We start from the raw sequence: 18,868 nt of genomic DNA, 5'->3' as shown, positions 1-18,868 counted from the left end.
GGCGTCATCGCCTCCTGCTCGGGCCCCTCGGTCCAAACCCGCAACTGCATGCTGGCCAAGTGCGACCGCAAGGGTATGAGATCGCCAAGGAAACCTTTGTTATGCTACCATCGTTTTTCCGAGGCGCTTTGATTCCGTGATGGATTGAGCCTGCTCTCGGTCAATTGCTCCTACGGGACCCCCTTGACGAGCCTCTCCAAAGTGCATAACCCTAAATATATCTGCAGACTTGGACGGACCTCGAGACGTAGGTTTCAGGGATTGTCATTTACGACCAGAACCTTGTTTTCTCAGGTCGATGCACTCTAGACATGGAGTTCCCGCAGTGGCGCTTTCAAGGCTTCTTATTGCAGCACAATGTCCAACTCGCTACGTTCCCTGGTCACTGCAAAGACCCACCGGTCGCCAAAGTGCCAACCCTTCGCAACCCGAGAGCAGTAAACGTAGCACAATCTTTCCACTGTTATCTCAATGATTCAATCGCTACTCATGGTTCCCGGGACACTGGAAAACAATTTATGCGGGGCATACCTCCTCCCATGCAAGCCAGGATCTACCATGTGAGCAATCTGGGCACGTGCCGAGTTTGCGCCTCTGCCTCCCTCTCCGTGCGTAATGGAGAGGGAGGGACTGGCGCCCAGATCTCTGCTCGGCTGCGCGTCCCCGTTCCACCAAATAAAACAAATGAAAACACTATGTCTGCGAAACAAAACGAGGCCCGTGCATAACAACACTTTCTCAGTAACCCCCCCTCCTCCCCTCCCCCTGTGTGTGTGTGAGGGAGGGGTGGCTATGAGCTTCGGTGCCCAGGGGCCCCTGGGGGTACTAATCCAGCCTTGCTGCCATGACTCATAATGAGCTCTGGTTTCCTCTAGACCAGGGGTTCTCAAACTACGGTACACGTACCACCGTACCACCGTACCACCGTTCTAACTTGGGAGTTACTTGACTTATCCAGCGTGAAAGAAGGCTGAAATTGACGTGAAAAGGCATTTGCATTTATGTTTTTGTCCCCAGAGAAAATCTGCATCTACATTTGCATTCAAGCGCCATGATAAGAGACGTTCACGCATGAGGTTATTGTTTTGTGGGAGGGTGGCTTGTCGGTGGCCCTTCCATGCTTTGGTGCATTCTGATCGCTTCAAAAAGTTGCAGAACCGCTGCTCTGCGCAGATTCCTCCTTTCAAACCCTCCCACTCATCTGCGTTTGATTTATATGCACAGACAGGGGGTGTTTGGATGTACAGTGAGACACCAGTTCCTCCGGCGGTGGTGATGACGACGACGCTGTGGGTTTTTTTTATTTTTTTTATCACATCTCAGCTCGCGTGGACGGGAACTGGGGCCTGTGGTCTCCTTGGTCCACTTGCACGGCCACATGCGGCGAGGGGAGCGTCACGCGTGTCCGCCTCTGCAGCGACCCTCCCCCGCAGAGAGGGGGGCGGGGGTGTCCAGGCCACGCCAGGGAGACGCAACCCTGCAACAACGCCCTGTGCCCCAGTGAGTACCGAGCAGCACGGGAATGGAATGGGATGATGTCCGAAACCCAACCCATGGATGAACTGTGTGTGTGTGCGTGTGTGCGTGTGTGTGTAGTACCTGGGGGCTGGACAGCCTGGTCGGAGTGGGCGGCGTGCTCAGCGTCGTGCGGGGGGGGTCTGTCCAGTCGTGAGCGTAGCTGCTCGAACCCCGTCCCCCAGCACGGAGGTAGGCGGTGCGTCGGAGACACCGTGGACTACGCCAAGTGCAACAGCGAGCCCTGTCCTACGGGTGAGTGTCCATGGGGTGTGTCATGGTACAAGCCATTTGGATTGCATTCAACATTACTGTGAATCAATTGATACGACACTCAAAGTTTCAATTATTCATGTTATCAAATTTATAGCAAAGACGACCCTTCGCGAGATTAGTTATTGTTCAGAGCATTATGAAATTATCGTCTTAAAATGATCAATCATAGATAATTATAAATAAATAATATATAAATAAATAACAATACAATTATAAATAAACAATATATAAAAAATAAAATAATATACAGTAAATTAAATGATATGATAATGGTGACAGCAATAGCCCATGGTTCTTGTCAAATAATATATCATAAATAAATATATTATACATTATTATTATTGTATTCTAATTATTTTTTTATTATTTATTTTATTATTATTATCATTATTATTATTATTATTATTATTATTATTATTATTGTTAGGGGTCCAGCCCGCAGTTTGGATATTTTTTAAATTTTTTCCCTGTTTTTTTCCCAGCTGAAAATATCTGGCGCAAAGCAACTGCCCAACCCACGGACATGAATGAAGTGTCTTTGGATTTGAGGCAGTTCATACATTTTGTGGTCAAAGTTTGATCGACAGTGATCTATATTTGCTGCAGGAATCAGTGGAAAAACGCATTGCCAATCTTCCGGAAGTAGCCAGATGTTGTCGGGGTGGGGTGGGCTGCGATGGTAGAGCCGGCTGGGGTGTTGGAGCGGGGTGCTTTATGACAACATCATCCAATTTGTTATATATGTGCAGATTGTTGTTCTGGGGGGGCTTTGGCATGGGGCGAGGCGCAAGGTGCGTTGCGGTCTAGACGCCGTTGGTGTTTATTGCCTGCTTCGCACAGGATCTGCGCCAGGTCGATACGAGAGGGAGCTGATGCTGCGTTCCATGGGAACTTGGAAAATTGTAACTGGTGTTGGTGGGAAGTAATGCTGCATTGCATGGGAACTCTGAAAATTATAATACAGTGTCCTACCAGTCTGACTAACCGAATTTAATCTTTGAAAAAAAAGAAAATCTAAATTAATAATATCAGTAATATTCAGAGGAAATTAATAAATCATTTGAGGGAATAAGTCATTTAGTAATAATTAATGCATGTATTAATTTGAGAGCATAAAATCATAATTCAATGGAATAATTTATCATAATATAATATAACAGGCTATTACTGTAATTTGGGTGGGAAATTATTATTTAATTGTAAAAAAACATATACAGTATAATAATATTAATAATAACAATAATAATAATAATGACAAATCTAGCTGCAGGCAGCAATACACGGGGTCCAGGTTAGTCATGTTAGTTACGAATTACAGTTTTCAGAGTTCCCATGAAACGCAGCATCACTTCCTACCTACACCAATTGCAAATTTCCGAATTCAAATGGAACGCAGGGTGGACTTTCTGCCCACTGCTTCTTAGGCTTTTGGCTTCCTTTGGCATCTGGAACACGGAATCACACAAACGGAACAATTATTTCTAAACTCAACAAAAAAATCTCTGGAATTGGAAAAAATATCTGGTGGAAAACAACACAAATTAAAGTTATTCGAGTTCCATTGAATGCAGCATTACTTCAGCGTTCTCGGAGTTCCATGAACACACCATTACTTCCTGTTTTGGAGCGCTTCCAACCGGAGAGCCGTGTGTCCTACGTAATGATGTGGTGACGACTTTCTGTGGATTAATTATAGTTTTCCGTGTCAAAGTTTTCTGATGGATTATGATTTTTCGACTCCGGAAAAGGGTTGACGTCTTTTCTGGGATTACAGTGTTTATAATTTTCCGGGCGTTATTTTTCCGACGCGTTCTGAGCACATGAAACGCATCATGGACTCCCACGATTTGTATCTTACTACTTCCTCAAATCCCACAAAGTAGGACGGGACAAAACGCCGCATCTAACACAGGGTTAGATGTGAACAGAACGTCCTAATTTACAAAAAGAGCAAAAAAAGATCAAAAATATAAATCGAACTGCCCCGACGACATCAAGCAGAAAAGAGGATAAAAAGACACATACACATGCAGTTTGTGACCACTACAGAGCGTTGGGGTCTACACCTACGCATCTCGCACGATGCGTATGGACGTTCACAGCCAGAACCTGCACATATGTAAGGAATTGGATGATGATTGGATGATGTCACAAAGCGTCTTTCTCCACAAATTCATCTCGCTCCGCCTCAACCGGACCTCAACCGTGTCCGTGGGTCCAGCGGTTGTCCTGTTCCAGACACCCTTTGCCTGAAAAATGCCAAGGAGAATAATAATAATTGGACTGGACCTCCAATTATAATAATAATAATAATAATAATAATAATAATAATTAAAATGTAAAACAAAATGGATGGTTTATTTCCACCAACATAAAAATTAGGAAATCAGTTATAATTGAGATTGATGCATGATGTGTGTGTGTGTGTGTGTGTGTGTGTGTGTGTGTGTGTGTGTGTGTATGTGTGTGTGTCGGTGTCGGTGTGTGTGTGTGTGCGCGTGCGTGCATGCGTGTGTGTCTGTCTGCAGACTGGTGCCGGTTGTTAAGTCCTTGTTTTCCCGGCGTGGAATGTACGTCGTATGCCACTGGGTTGTGGGAATGTGGACGCTGTCCGCTGGGTTTACACGGCAACGGCTCCCTCTGCGAAGACGAAAATGAGGTTATTCCGTACACACACACACACACACACAGACACACACACATACACACACACAAACACACACTAAACTGATATTCCTCTGCGTCCACAGTGTGAGGTGGAGGGTGTGTGTGACACGGAGTGTGTGAACACAGACCCAGGGTTCCACTGCTTGCCCTGCCCGCCGCGCTACAGGGGGACCCAGCCCTTCGGCCTCGGGCTAGAGGCCGCACGGACCACCAGGCAGGCACGTTCCTTGAGCAGAGGGTCCCAACCCGGGGTTTGCAACCCCCGCATGGGGTCTCACTTGATAGGGACATTTCCACGATTGATTTATTCATACTTGATTTATGTACGTTTTTTTTTAACTACTTTTAAATATATCCTAATTTGGAGCTCCATTCATGCTCTGTGATACAGTATAAGCGAAGCCGCTGGTATGATTCTCAAATTCACATGAAACAGTTCTCATTTGACCAGGATTTCAGTGTTTTGAAAACACAGAAAGAAAGATTGTTATTTAGCCTCAATCTGCGGCTTAACGGCATACTGTACTGTACATGTGAATTCTCTGAATTATCAGTTTATTCCACCAGGTACATTTACATGCAGTACAGTACTCTACACTACTGTAGGAATATATTCTGATGAGGTTTGGTGCGATACACTGCAGACCATGAGCAATAAAAAAAAAAAAAAGAAAAAGCTCAACAGTCCAAAACATTTGGGAATAATAATAAAATAAAATTTAATGAAGTGAAGTAAAAAATAAAATGAAAATAAAAATGTAATCGCCAAATATATACAAAAAAAAATAAAAATAGAAATATTTAGATATATCAGCAAAATTTGATATTTTTTCACATTCCGTAATACTGTAGACCTAAAGAAAAATGGGATCACGGCGCCCGTAGAAATGGTTGAGAATCTCTGCGTTAGGGCTTGTGTTCAATGGCCGATTTTCGGATGCAGGTGTGCGAGCCGTACAACCCGTGCAAGGACAACACACACGCCTGCCACAGGCACGCCACGTGCGTGTACCTGGGCCTGGCGTCCGAGGAGCTGTACAAGTGCGCGTGCGCGGTGGGGTTCGCGGGCGACGGCTTCCTGTGCGGAGAGGACTCCGACCTGGACGGCTGGCCCGACCGCGGCTTGACCTGCAAGCAGAACGCCACCTACCACTGTCAGAAGGTAACACACACACACACACACACACACACATACACACACACACACACACACGCATACACACACACAGCTCAACTTTGTTGCAATTGTCGGCCGCAGGACAATTGTCAGGGAATCCCCAATTCGGGTCAGGAGGATCTGGACATGGACGGACAGGGGGACGCGTGCGACCCCGACGATGACAACGACGGCATCTTCGACGAGAGGGTGAGAGGACGTTGACGAGACTTAAGATACGGTGGCTCAACCTGGGCGATTCCACGATAAGGGCGCCGTTTAAGCCCTTGTAACGCCCGAAAATTCAACTTTATTTTCAACCATTTTCCAACGTTGCAGCCAAGAAAACATGCATTTAAGCATTCAAAAATGTGTTTACCCATGTCAGGTAATAATGTTCATTTTTAAACATGTTTTCTGTGTTGAAGATGGCTTAAAACAAGAACATGGTTGAAGTAACAGGGCTGCGCATGGCGTGATGCCCCAATCAGGGCATTGCGTTATCACCTGATTTACCATAATCTATTTGAACAGCATACAAATATAACTTTCAAGTTATAATTTTGGTAACAGGGTTGTACTATGGGAGTGACCTTCCTTCTGTGAAAATACAGAAAAAAGAATGAGAGAACTTGCTTTACTTCTTCCCATGGTCTTCAGCAAATTCTTGCACATGTGACTTGTGGAATATTCCAAATATTCCATCGGGGTGAATGTGTTCGGATAACAGGGTTGGGTGGATGTTACGGCACGCGATAAATTGTATTTTTTTCATAATCTTTAATGAATTACACACAAAAAATATATGTCACAAGAATGGGACATGAAATGGATTCACACAGTAATGCAAAACTAATACGATCGCTGAAGGATTTTAATTATATTTCAAGGTTAGGTTTAGGTTTAGTGGGTTGGGACAGTGCTGTTGATAGTTTTCATCCATGTTTTGAGATGTTCATCTCAAACTTGCATGTAGGTTGTTGTATAGGACACTTTATATTCATATACTGTAGGTAGCACCGACTTTCAGATTTTAGAGTCGTTTAACTCAGAAAATAAAATGTTCGGACACAGTGTGACGTACTAGTCTTGCTATGGTGTATTTTTTAAGACTATAAGTATAGAGGGAGTACATAAGGAACCTCTACGCACACAATGATAGAGTGTGAATACTGTGTGCATTTGGCAAATGCAGTAGCTGTCAAGGCAAAGTAAAAACCACTTGCACAGGATCCTGTTTACTTGCATTGTGTTGACACAAATGGATATACAGGTCATCCATCTGGAATGAAGCCACTGTAAGACCTAAATTCGGTGGCATACAAAGAAACAAGCAAGGGAAATTAAAACAGAGCGGGCATTAAAACGAAGGAAACGTGTTAATAAAAGCCTACAAGGTCGGAGAAGGAACAAACGCGATGAAATATACTGTAAGTTAAAACAACCAAGATTAGTCCGTTTATACCGGCGTCGGTCTTAATCCCATGTTTGTGGGTGTCTGTGCACGTGCTCATGCATGTCGGTGCCTCACCCAGGACAACTGCCCCCTGGTGTACAACCCCCGTCAGTTTGACTCGGACATGGACGGGGTCGGCGACCACTGTGACAACTGTCCCTTCGACATGAACCCGCTGCAGAGCGACACCGACGACAACGGAGAGGGAGACGCCTGCAGCATCGACATGGACGGGGACGGTAACCGGCCGCCCACCTCACGCTCAGTCGTCTTGGGTACTCACGTCCTCGCTCTCGCCGCGTGACCGCCGGTTAAAAATGTGAAACACTCTCCCGCTTCCAGAGATTCTGAATGAGCGCGACAACTGTCCCCTGGTCTACAACACCGACCAGAGGGACACAGACTTGGACGGTGTCGGAGACCAGTGTGACAACTGTCCCCTGCTGCACAACCCATTACAGGTACTCACATACAGGTAGTTAAAAAAAAAACCACTGGGTTCGAAAAACCAACACAAAAGTGATCACAGCTGTCACTCACGGAACACACTTACTCCAAAGGAGAGAGAGAGAGAGTGTGTTAGTGTGTGGGAGTGGGATCCAATGACCTCAAGGGGTCCAAAGTGCTGGACCCCCCCCCCCCCCGCTTGATAATCATACAATGACCTCAGGACAGTTTCCTTATAATTAACCAGATTGATTTTCCTCCTGAAACACGCCCGTGCATGTGTGCAGCACGACTCGGACAATGACCTGTTGGGGGACATGTGTGACGACAACGACGACATCGATGAGGACGGCCACCAGAACTCCCTGGACAACTGCCCCTACATCGCCAACAGCAACCAGGCCGACCACGACAAGGACGGGAAGGGAGACGCCTGTGACTACGACGACGACAACGACGGCATCCCCGACGATCGGGACAACTGCAGACTGGTGCTCAACAAGGACCAACTGGACTCCGATGGTAGATATGAGTCGTTCTTCAGGATATCGTGGGTTCTCTGTGTTGTTTCTCTCCTTTTTGTGTCTCGGGGCTCGTCTTTTCCTCCCTCTCGCCCTCTCTCCCTGCAGTTCCTCGCCGGGCCAGCAGATGCTGTCAATGTTCCCTTCTGTGTTTAAACTGTGTTTGACCCCCAACTAAAGCCTAGTCCAGGGCTACTCAACAACATTCTGTTGGGGGTCAGATTTGTACTTGTTACCCGCTCAGGGTTCATTGAGCTGGTTCAGGTTCAAATTTATTATTATTATTTTTTTTATGGAATCCAAAAATTCCACAAACCCTAAAAAAAATTGAATTAAATAGAAATATGTATTTTTTGACATATTGTTTTATACTGTCGCTGCATCGCAATTTGTTTTCTATATTACTTTCAGCCATTATGTAGACATGAATTAAAAGGAATCTATTATGCTCCATTTAAACAAGTTAATATAGGTCTCTGAGGTCCCCAAAACACGTCTGAAGTTGTTTTGGCTGAAAATACCACTCAGATTATGCATTCTAACATGCCTCAAAAACCCCTCTGGTTCCTGACTTGGCTTTTTTTTTTTTTTTTTTTCATTCAATTCATTAACGTCGGAAAATAAAATAAAATAAATACATCTACAGTAAAAAACACATTATTTTTATTGGTATTGTTTGGAGAAATGCACAGCGGATCATGCGCCACAGACTTCAGTCTATCTACTGCATATATATATATATACAGTATATATATATATATATATTTTTTTTTTTTTTTCTTTTTTAAGAAAGAATCTAACAGCAGAATTATTTTTTAAATACTTATAGTTCCCTTGTCGGCAGCCTTGTCACTTACAGTTGGTATTAATTCCTCTTTCTTTTAAAAGATTTGTGCTGGTCTGTGAAGCCAACAGAGCAGTTCCTACGGCGCTTGGAATTTCTCCAGGGTGGAGTTTCTCAGATGGGGGTTGGCGGTTCTAACTCTGAGGCACAACGTGTCGTAGGAAGGGATCACAAATCTTAATGGCCTTGTTGAATCACGTCTTATGAAATAGGCAGCTCACAAAAAAAACTGACTGGATCGTCTTATTTCACAGTTTGTGTGCTGGCAGGCCCATCAGAGACCCAAATGTATGTGCACAAGCACTGAAAAAGTGAGTTCCTCAACACAGGTCGCCTTTAAGAAACAATTGTGACGGCAAACTTAATCAATATGATTTCCCACATGGTCCTGTGTTTACAAGCCAATAACACACTAACATGCATTAGACTGTGTAAAAAAAATGACAATTTGAGGGTTATTGAGTGAACAAATTGTGATCTTTTTTTGTAGTTTATTGCTAATTTATATATTCAAAGGGCCAATCTACATTGATGCGCGTGCCACTTTCGGACAACAGCGCTGCCCTTACCCCTCCTAGCCAATTATCCGTCGTGAGACATTCTTCGAACGGCCTCCTCCGATGACACCTTGAGTCGCTCACCTTCATCGAATATATATCGTAGATCGGGAAAGAACACAGACGTTGTTGCTCTTTATCCTTCTATCGTCGCCCCGCCCTTCCCTCTCCTGCAGGGGACGGCTGCGGCAACGCCTGCCACAACGACTTTGACAACGACAGCATCCCCGACGCGCTGGATCCCTGCCCCGAGAACGGGGACATCGGAACGACCGACTTCAGGAGGTTCCAGGTGGTCCTGCTGGACCCCAGCGGAACCACGCAGTCTGACCCGCTCTGGGTGATCCGGAGCCAGGGCACGGAGCTGCTGCAGACCGCCAACTCCGATCCCGGCATCGCTATCGGTGAGACGCTCAGGAAAGGAGAGCCCGTGACGGCTTCGAAGCTAAAGACGAGCCCCAGCCTACTTGTTTGACATTTTGTGCTTTTAGTCGACCTTTTCATTTTCAGACCTTTTCGCAAACGTAGATTAAATGCAAATGGCGTCTTGTGACTGGCAACAGGGTACGACAAGTTCAACGCGGTGGATTTCAGCGTGACGTTCTACGTCAACACAAACAGGGACGACGACTACGCGGGCATCGTGTTTGCCTACCAGTCCAGCCGGCGCTTTTACGTGGTCATGTGGAAACAGGTGCTTGTCGACCCCGTCTTGTAGAGTTGTCCAGCAAAATAATTTGCACAGAAAGACCCAATGTCACGGCCGTGCAGTAAATAATACCATGTCCATTATGCACGTTATCGTTTTGGCAAACTCCCAATGTCCCTAACCATTCATAGAGATGAAATGACATAAGTCCACCATCCCCTTTGGCATTGTGGGAGCAGGTCACCCAGGCCTACTGGGAAAAGAAGCCATCCAAGGCGTTCGGGACGGCCGGGGTCTCCATCAAGGTGGTCAACTCCACCACGGGCCCCGGGCAGTACCTGCGCAACGCCCTGTGGCACACCGGAGACACCAAACACCAGGTACAGTGCCGTCATGACACCGGCAGGACTGTGCTGCTGGACTGCTGGTTACTTCTTTCTGGACATGGCTTGATGTCAAATCTCTTTACGAGGAATCCAAGTTTATTTGATGCTGCGCAAGCCAAAGCCGGTGGTAAAGAAGATTTTTGTTACTACTAATCGGCGCCCTCCAATTAGTTATCTGTACCCATGAATTACTTTGTTCACACAAATGATAATCCATGATATAGCTCAAGGGTATGATCATTTTTTTCCCCCCAATTAAGACTGATGTTTTCATAGAACCCAGTTCCCTGACTCAAGGTGTGGTATTCAGAATTTAGAGTTGAATTGAAGTATTGATTGAAATAATTGATTGAATTAATCTTAAATCAAAATAAAAAGAGTCCATGGCAATCTTATGTGTGTGTGTGTGTGTGTGTGTGTGTGTGTGTGTGTGTGTGCGTGTGCGCGTGCTCGTCAGGTGAGAACACTGTGGCATGACCCAAAAAACATCGGCTGGAAGGACTTCACCGCCTTCCGAATGCACCTGATCCACAGGCCCAAGACAGGATTCATCAGGTGACCGTCAGCTCCCACAGTATATCATCACAATTTCACATCTACCTGATGGAAATGAGGCCGTTATGTGTGGGGTTTTTTTGTGGGCTTTGCATGTGTTTATTACTTGAAGGGACTACCTTTTAATCTTTGAACCTTTTGTACCTTTGAACCTTTGAATTACCTACAAGCCTTGATTTATTTAAAAAATATATATATATTAGCCATTAGCTCTATGTTGCAGGGTATGTTAGCAGTGCAGTATTTCAGGCTGCTTGTGTCTCTCCTGCCGCTCCAGGGTGGTGGTGTACGAGGGCAGGGACATCCTGTCCGACTCGGGCCCGGTGTACGATGACACGCTGGCCGGGGGAAGACTGGGACTATTCGTCTTCTCCCAGGAGCACGTGATCTTCTCCGACCTCAGATATGAATGTAGAGGTAAGGTCCGTCGTGGTGGAAATGTAAAGTACTGCGGCACGCATGTGACGATCAATGGACAACAACCCTCTGGTGTCGTCGTGCGTTCATTGTCTCTTTTTGGTTCCCCAGATGGCTGATTTTTTAGACGGGAGAATTCACCCCTGTCCACCACCGCTCCCCAAGAACTCAAGTCGAACGATTGTGGTGTTATAAAGAGAGAGCAAGATTGATCTGGGTCTTCAGTAAAATGATCAGCTTCGTGTCGTTGATGTTTTTTTTTTTTTCCTTTTTCTCTTCAGTGATTTTTAAATGATCCTGTAATAGCAAGCAACATTTGCTTTTCACATTTCTTGTAATAAAGCAATTACTTTATAGGCACATTTCCCCCAGTGGTGTAGTCTAGTTTAATGTAGTGGGTATTCAGAAGCCCCCCAGCCCCCCAACAGGGGGTCTGGGGGGCTGTGGGGCTGCCTGCCTTCTCAGGGCCCGGTGGTGGGGAACCTCGGTAGAGTCTATGGAGCTGGCGCACGGGGCTTCAGTGGAGCGGAGATGGCTCCTCGCAGTTACGCATTCACGCTACTGCCTGTCGCCTGCATTTGCCTGTTTTTCGGAATCATCCGTCTTAAATAATTTGAAAACTTAATAATTGTCAGACATTAGTTTAAAATGAAATTGTAAGGAGGGGCTGCCCCTTGCGCTGACAAGGTCCCCTGCAAAACTTTTTATTGCAGCTATACTCTATTACGTATCTTTGCACATTTATAAGTGAGTATATGAAAATCCTGGAGCTTTTTTCATGGGTATACGGTGTATCATGTAGACTACACCACTGCGCCCCCTCCCCAGGAACTGTAAATGCATATTTGTCATGCTATAAAATGTTGAAAGGAGCAATACAGAGACAAACTTACTTAAACCGATGCTGCTGTAGCTGTTGTTGTTGTTGTTTTTAATCAATTGAATTTGATTTTGTCCTTCTTCCTAAGATTCAGGCGAGAAGGTCGATTCCAATTTCAACCCCGTGTGTGTGCACGACCGAGATAGCGACGGCGCCGTAGGGTCTGGGGAAGAGAAGGTCGTAGCTCCTGAAATACAGGCTGAAATAAGGACAACTCCACAAAAGGAAGTGTCAATATCAATGATACAACTCACCATTGGCATCCAAACTACTGGTAGCTCGCCGCCTGGGGCTGGTAGCTCGCCACCTGGGGCTGCTTGGACTCGGAGCTCCCTACTGGGCTGGTAGTTCCCCACCTGGGCTGGAAGCTCCCTACCTGGGGCTGCTTGGGCTGATAGCCCTCCACCTGGGGCTGGGAGCTCGCCTCCTGGGCTGGGAGCTCCCCACCTGGGGCTTGTCCGTGGCAACCACAGTTCCTTGGTTGTAGCCATCTACATTACTCGAACGAGAACCTGAATGAGCCGCGTCGCCAGCGTTTGAGACAGATTCCTCTCCGGTGCGTGGCTCAAAAACAGGCTCATAGTGAGTGGAAGGGCTCCCAAAACCTGGAGCATAACGGTTGAAAAAACACGGTTTTGATCCAAAACATGAGGCTGAGAGTCTCTTTTAAGTTTCCTCTTGAGCATGGTGCCGCCCCCAGACCAGAATTATTGATTTTCATTATGACGGCGCATTTCAAATCCGGGTTAAAAAGCTTCACTCCGTAGATTAGAGGTTCCCAGCGGGATGTAAAGTGAAATAGTATTTATTAAATTCACCGCTTGCTTGATGTCTTCCAAAAGTTGGCAAAGACAACAACACCACCCTGGAGAAGACACAAATATTAGAATACAACATAAAAAATACAGAATCTAACTGATTTTAAGGTGACTCGTTAATTCCTTAGAATTAACTTAGCATGGTTCATAATAACCCATGGTTCCTCCCAGAGAAGAAGACACTGTTGAACGCAGCAGAAAGTGCCCGGGACGCTCAGATGAAACAACATGCAAATAGCAATCAGAGAAAAGCGAATGACTCTTTGAGGAAAAACGAACAATAGGACTCGGTCAATTTTTCCATCACATAAAAGCTGCATGTCTGGTTCCATCTAGTGGCAGTGTGTTAGATAACACACGAATGGGTGAACAGGTGAGCAAAATAACAGGGAACCGGAAAGGGAAAACACAAAAACAAACAATCAGGCTCTAATATATGTATTATTGTCCTGTAAAAACAATTTCTGATAAGAGGCTGTAGGCCATATATAGTTGAATTGCATCTTTCATTCACCATCATATATATTATTATTATTATTATTAATAATAATAATAATAATAGTAATAATAATAATAATAATAATAATAATAATAATAATAATAATAATAATATTACGATTATTATTCTCATCATTACCATGCAATCATACAAATACGATGCATATTTCCCATAACATTTAATGTTATGGGAAATACTCCAAGGGCTGCGCAAAAAAAGTCTGAAGAACAACAACGCAAAAAAAATATTAGTGATAATAAATTAAAAAAAATACAAGCAAAAACATATGTGAATGGATATCATTATATTATATTTGGCTTTGGTGTCCGTTTGGTTTTCTTTTTGGGGCGTGGGTGTTATTTCTTGACTTGTCTTTTAAAGCATCTGAAAGCCCCCACCCCCCCGAACACCATTCACTGCGGTTTCTAAAGGGAAGTTTCGTGCGAGTAAATCCTTTGTATAAAATCAAAACACAGAAACCTGCTCGACCGCCTGGTGCGTGGAAGTGATGGCAGCCCGCTCGAACGACACACACGCACGTACACACCACACACACGCGCCACACACACACACACACACACACGCACACACGCACACACACACACGCACACACACAGACGCACGCACGCACACACACACACACACACACACACACACACACACACACACACACACACACGTACACACATACACACACGCGAATTGTCTGGTCTACCTGGTCAGGTGAGGCGTCTACGTCACCGCCTCCCGCTCCCTCCTCGGTGTCAGTATCAGGTCTGTGCGCGGAAGGAGGAGGAAGACGCGGTAAAACAGAGCACAACAAAAGAAAAACTCCCAGAAATCACCATTTTGGGGGGTTTTCTTTTTGAATTACTGACGCCTGCATTCAGCAGGAAGGTGTGAGAAGAGCGACCGGACCGGGGGAGGATGGGGAGCGCTCTCTCCGGGAGCCGGTGCGCCCCGGCGGCGGAGCGGCACCGCGTCGCGCTGGGCTTCGCGCTCCTGGTGCTGGGTTACGTTGTGTACCTGGTGGTCGGCGCCGCCGTGTTCTCCGCCGTCGAGCTCCCCTACGAGCGCCGGCTCCGCCAGGAGCTGAGGGACGCCCGGCGGAGCTTTCTGGAGGAAAACTCCTGCGTGTCCGAGGAGCGGCTGGAGGAGCTGCTGGCCCGGGCACTGGAGGCCAGCAACTACGGGGTCAAGGTGCTGGGGAACGACACGCAGCCCAGCTGGGACTTCGTGTCCTCCCTGTTCTTCACCAGCACGGTCCTGACCACCACAGGTGAGTCCTAGTCTCCTTCTCCCTCGTCCTAGTCTCCTTCTCCCTCGTCCCAGTCTCCGTCTTCCTCACCTTCCTCGTCCTGGTCTCCTACTTCCTTGTCCCAGTCTCCTTTTTCCTGGTCCTAGTCTCCTTGTTCCTCGTCCTAGTTTCCTTGTCCCTTATCATAGTGTCCTCGTTCCTCGTCCTAGTCTCTTTGGTTCTCGTCCTAGTCTCCTTCTTCTTAGTCCTAGTCACCCTGTTCCTCACCTTCCCTGTCCTAGTCTCCTTCCTCCTCGTCTTAGTCTCCTTCTTCCTTACCTTGCCCGTCCTAGTCTCTCTGTTCCTTACCTTCTCTGTCCTTGTCTTCCTCGTCCTGGGATCCTTCTTCCTGGTCCTAGTCTCCTTGTTCCTTGTCCTAGTCTTCTTCTTCTTAGTCCTAGTCTCCCTGTTCCTCACCTTCCCCGTCCTAGTCTCCTTATTTCTCGTCCTAGTCTCCTTGTTCCTCGTCCTAATCTCCTTGTTCCTCACCATCACTGTCCTAGTCTCCTTGTTCCTCGTCCTGGTCTCCTTCTTCCTTGTCCTAGTCTCCTTGTTCCTCACAATCACTGCCCTAGCGTCCTTGTTTCTCACCCTAGTCTCCTTCTTCCTCTTCCTAGTTGCCCTCTTCCTCACATCCCTGTGTTAGTCTCATTGTTCCACATCCTAGTCTTCTTCTTCCTCATCCTAGTCTCCTTCTTCCTCGTCCTAGTCTCCTTGTTCCTCATCCTAGTCTTCTTCTTCCTCATCCTAGTCTCCTCATTCCTCACTATCACTGTCCTAGTCTCCTTGTTCCTCACCATCAGTGCCCTCGTCTCCTTGTTCCTCACCAGTACTGTCCTAGTCTCCTTGTTCCTCACCATCACAGATGAGTACTAATGTCTTTGGTCTTTATCACTGACAGTGATGATGGTGAATTCTCTGTCCTCACCACCACAGGACTCATCAGAGAGGCTGGTTTTCTATTATATATTATTCTATTATATATTATTCTTTTATATATTATTGTATTATATACCCTATTATAGAAAATAGTAAGAACAAACCACTTGAGATGATATAAGTCATTACATACAAGTTATATACCTTATAATACAAAATGTCTTCCCAGGAATATTACAGTTTTAGGCAAATGAGTCTCCTGTCTCGTACACCACTTTATCCCCTTTTTTAAAAGACTGTAGTTTCCTTCATTTGCACAGCTATTGACAGGCTGAATCGACATGAGGATGTCGCTCGCTCTGCTCTTTGCACGTTTTACATAGTTATTTGCATTTTTGTATTTCGTTTCATTTTGTGTTATTATCATGTTATTATTTCATTACAAATTAATCGGTGTTATTCATCTTTATTAATCTTAGTGACATTGTATGGATCCCAGGTATCTTCTCAGGGACAGCTATTTGCTTTATTTTATTTACTTGCTTTATTTGCTTTTTTTTTTTTATTCATGAATTCTTCTATTTCTTCCTTTCTCTTTCTTTCTTTTACTCTCTCTTTCGCCTCCCTCTTCATCTGTTGTTGAGAAAGAACCAGCTCTGCAGGCTGTAACCAGACTCCTCAGCCTGTAACAGTACTAACCGTGTGCTGTGTTTTCAGGCTACGGTCACACCGTCCCTCTCTCGGACGAGGGCAAGGCCTTCTGCGTCGTCTACTCCCTCCTGGGGATCCCCGCCACCCTCCTGTTCCTCTCGGCCGTGGTGCAAAGGATCATGGTCCTTGTGACGCGGCGCCCGGTGTCCTACCTCCACCGTCGCTGGGGGGTCTCCAGGGCCCGGGTGGCGACCGTCCACGCCGTGTGCCTGACCCTCGTCATGGCCGTGCTCCTCCTCTTCATCCCGGCTTGGATACTCGTCGGCGTGGAGAGGGACTGGAGCTTCCTGGAGTCGCTGTATTTCTGTTTCATCTCCCTGACGACCATCGGCCTCGGGGACTACGTGCCCGGAGAGACCCACAGCAAGGAGGACAACCCCCACCCGCAGCTCTACCGGCTGGCAATCACAGGTAAAGCGGGAGGCCAAATAACAGGGTCCGGGCCCAACAACTTCACTTTTCAAAGTGGTTTAGAAGTGTGTGGCGCATCAGGCCACACATCAGCTTTTGGTTGCCAAGACTGACAAAATAGATTGATAGAAGTTTTATAATTTTATAATTGAGTGATGATGATCCTATATAATTAAAACCCATATTCTAATATTAATGAAGTGATATCAGGAAAGGGGAAACGTAATTGATGTAAATGCATGTTTCGGTTGTATTCAATGTATTTTTGAACACTTTTTACCGTCAACATCTTGACTGAAGTCTACCTTGTTTTTGTCATTTTCATTTGTTTAAACTGTTCAAAAAAAACCTCGTTCTAAGATCAGCCTCATTTGCCGCGTTCATACTCCTAAGCGTCGTAGCCAAGTGGCAACCACACCCCGAACAAGACAGTTGGCAATGGCCCAAATGTAGTCGCCGTATGTATGAGTGTGCTCATACATTGCAACTGCAACGTAATGCAAAACAACTGCAATGTAAAACTGATATGGTAGAGCCCCGAAGTAGACGATCGTTGCATGTTGTTGCTATTTCTCTGACTAAATTATTTGGGATGAGGCGGAAGCAAAGTCGTGACAAAGGGTGAATTGTGACTGCCAATACGAAATGATGCTGTTATTCATGTTCCGGCACCTTGTTTTTTTCCGGGCTTTGACGGTATTTCCTCCTTTTCGGCTCGTCTTCCCTCAATCCGTTTTGCCTTCGGCCAGTGTACCTGCTGCTGGGCCTGGTGTGTGTGCTGGTGGTGCTGGAGACGTGCTGCGAGCTTCCCCAGATGAGGCGACTGAGGCAGAGGTTCTACCAGGAGAAGACCAGGGACCTGGACTCGGAGACGGCCACCATCATAGATCACCTGGAGGAGCAGCTGACGGACTTCCCCGAGCACCCGCCGGTCATCTCCTCCGTATCGGAGCAGGCCGCCAACCTCCGACAGGAGGGCAAAACCCTCTCCTCCATGGCCTACGCTCCAGCCTCCACTGCCAATGGCAACCTGAGATGACCAGAGACCTTCTGCCATCTTGGACAGTCTTTTAATACGTCTCAGAAGTCTTCTATATTTAAAACTTTTCTTTGAGCAGACTGAGTGCTGGTACAATAATCTTTCTAATATAAAGTGATTTATTTCATGTCGCTGCCAACGCCAACAGCCTGAGGGAAGTGAAAAGAGCACCACCCTGAGACTATCAGGATGCCGCTGTTTACTTATTCCCTTTGGTTCCTCCACTCCCAGGAGATAAGGAGCGTGTGACGTGACACGGAGGAAGGGCCGCCGCCCCGAACGAAGGGAAGCGAGGGCCCCGCAAAGCCCTCCACTTCCTGCTGGGTCGACACACTGTGCCAGAGAGCTGTTCTTGCTGCATTTAACGCCATTATTGGATATCTGTAGCAAACTGTCTTCCAGCCGACACGCCAGCACTCCAAACAACTCTAATTCATAGAGAATAAAACACATATATTTTCTGGCTTGTTGGTGGTAAAGGTCACGTTTCACGTTTGGTGAAATCTTATAATGTTAGGTACATTATAAGATTTCAAGGAGGTGTGTGTGTGTGTGTGTGTGTGTGTGTGTGCGTGTGTGTCTTTAAATCCCACCACTAGAGGGCAGCCCTGTCATAGCTGAGGCCCATTAGAACCTTCATCGCCCTATTTCTCTTTAATTGTTTTATCCATAAAGTTGGCACAGGCCCTTCTGTAATCAGACCCTTAAAGGGAAGTCTTTAAAAAGCCGGGGTAAAGAGCCATGGGTTGGGCTTGGAAATGATCAAGTGGTCGTCTCAAAAGTTAAAACAATGGAGGAACTACAGCCCACGCACGCGCCAACACACGTGCATAAGCCTCAATAAATTACAAATACAGACGCTATTCTGTATTTCAACCAGGTTTTCCT

The 18,868-nt window shown here is 46.1% G+C and overlaps 2 protein-coding genes across 2 annotated transcripts in view; both read left to right on the top strand.

Annotated features, from left to right (window-relative positions):
- LOC307245623 (thrombospondin-2-like) overlaps positions 1-11,758 on the top strand; it is a gene marked incomplete at its 5' end in the record, with an annotated part of 18,612 nt that extends 6,854 nt beyond the window's left edge. The window contains 16 exons of the mRNA XM_080021269.1: positions 1-73; positions 1,324-1,500; positions 1,597-1,770; positions 4,320-4,450; positions 4,542-4,676; positions 5,402-5,620; positions 5,717-5,824; positions 7,150-7,309; positions 7,413-7,531; positions 7,805-8,039; positions 9,616-9,843; positions 10,003-10,133; positions 10,328-10,468; positions 10,932-11,029; positions 11,307-11,446; positions 11,558-11,758. The exon at positions 1-73 is cut by the window's left edge and continues 92 nt beyond it. Coding sequence (XP_079877395.1) covers positions 1-73; positions 1,324-1,500; positions 1,597-1,770; positions 4,320-4,450; positions 4,542-4,676; positions 5,402-5,620; positions 5,717-5,824; positions 7,150-7,309; positions 7,413-7,531; positions 7,805-8,039; positions 9,616-9,843; positions 10,003-10,133; positions 10,328-10,468; positions 10,932-11,029; positions 11,307-11,446; positions 11,558-11,565 — 2,277 coding nt within the window. The 3' untranslated portion in view covers positions 11,566-11,758. The remainder of the gene's footprint in view (positions 74-1,323; positions 1,501-1,596; positions 1,771-4,319; positions 4,451-4,541; positions 4,677-5,401; positions 5,621-5,716; positions 5,825-7,149; positions 7,310-7,412; positions 7,532-7,804; positions 8,040-9,615; positions 9,844-10,002; positions 10,134-10,327; positions 10,469-10,931; positions 11,030-11,306; positions 11,447-11,557) is intronic.
- A 2,812-nt stretch (positions 11,759-14,570) lies between these two features.
- LOC307245622 (potassium channel subfamily K member 1-like) lies at positions 14,571-17,980 on the top strand (the record flags this gene model as incomplete). The annotated part of the gene is made up of 3 exons (XM_080021268.1): positions 14,571-14,922; positions 16,537-16,941; positions 17,691-17,980. The coding sequence occupies 3 exons, from the start codon at positions 14,571-14,573 to the stop codon at positions 17,978-17,980; spliced, it is 1,047 nt and encodes a 348-aa protein (XP_079877394.1).
- Positions 17,981-18,868: the final 888 nt, after the last annotated feature.

Source organism: Zeus faber (genome assembly GCF_960531495.2).
Source record: "Zeus faber genome assembly, chromosome: 20".
NCBI classification, from domain to species: Eukaryota; Metazoa; Chordata; class Actinopteri; order Zeiformes; family Zeidae; genus Zeus; species Zeus faber.
Note: the sequence above shows the minus strand (reverse complement) of the source record. Positions and strands in the feature narration are given on the sequence as shown.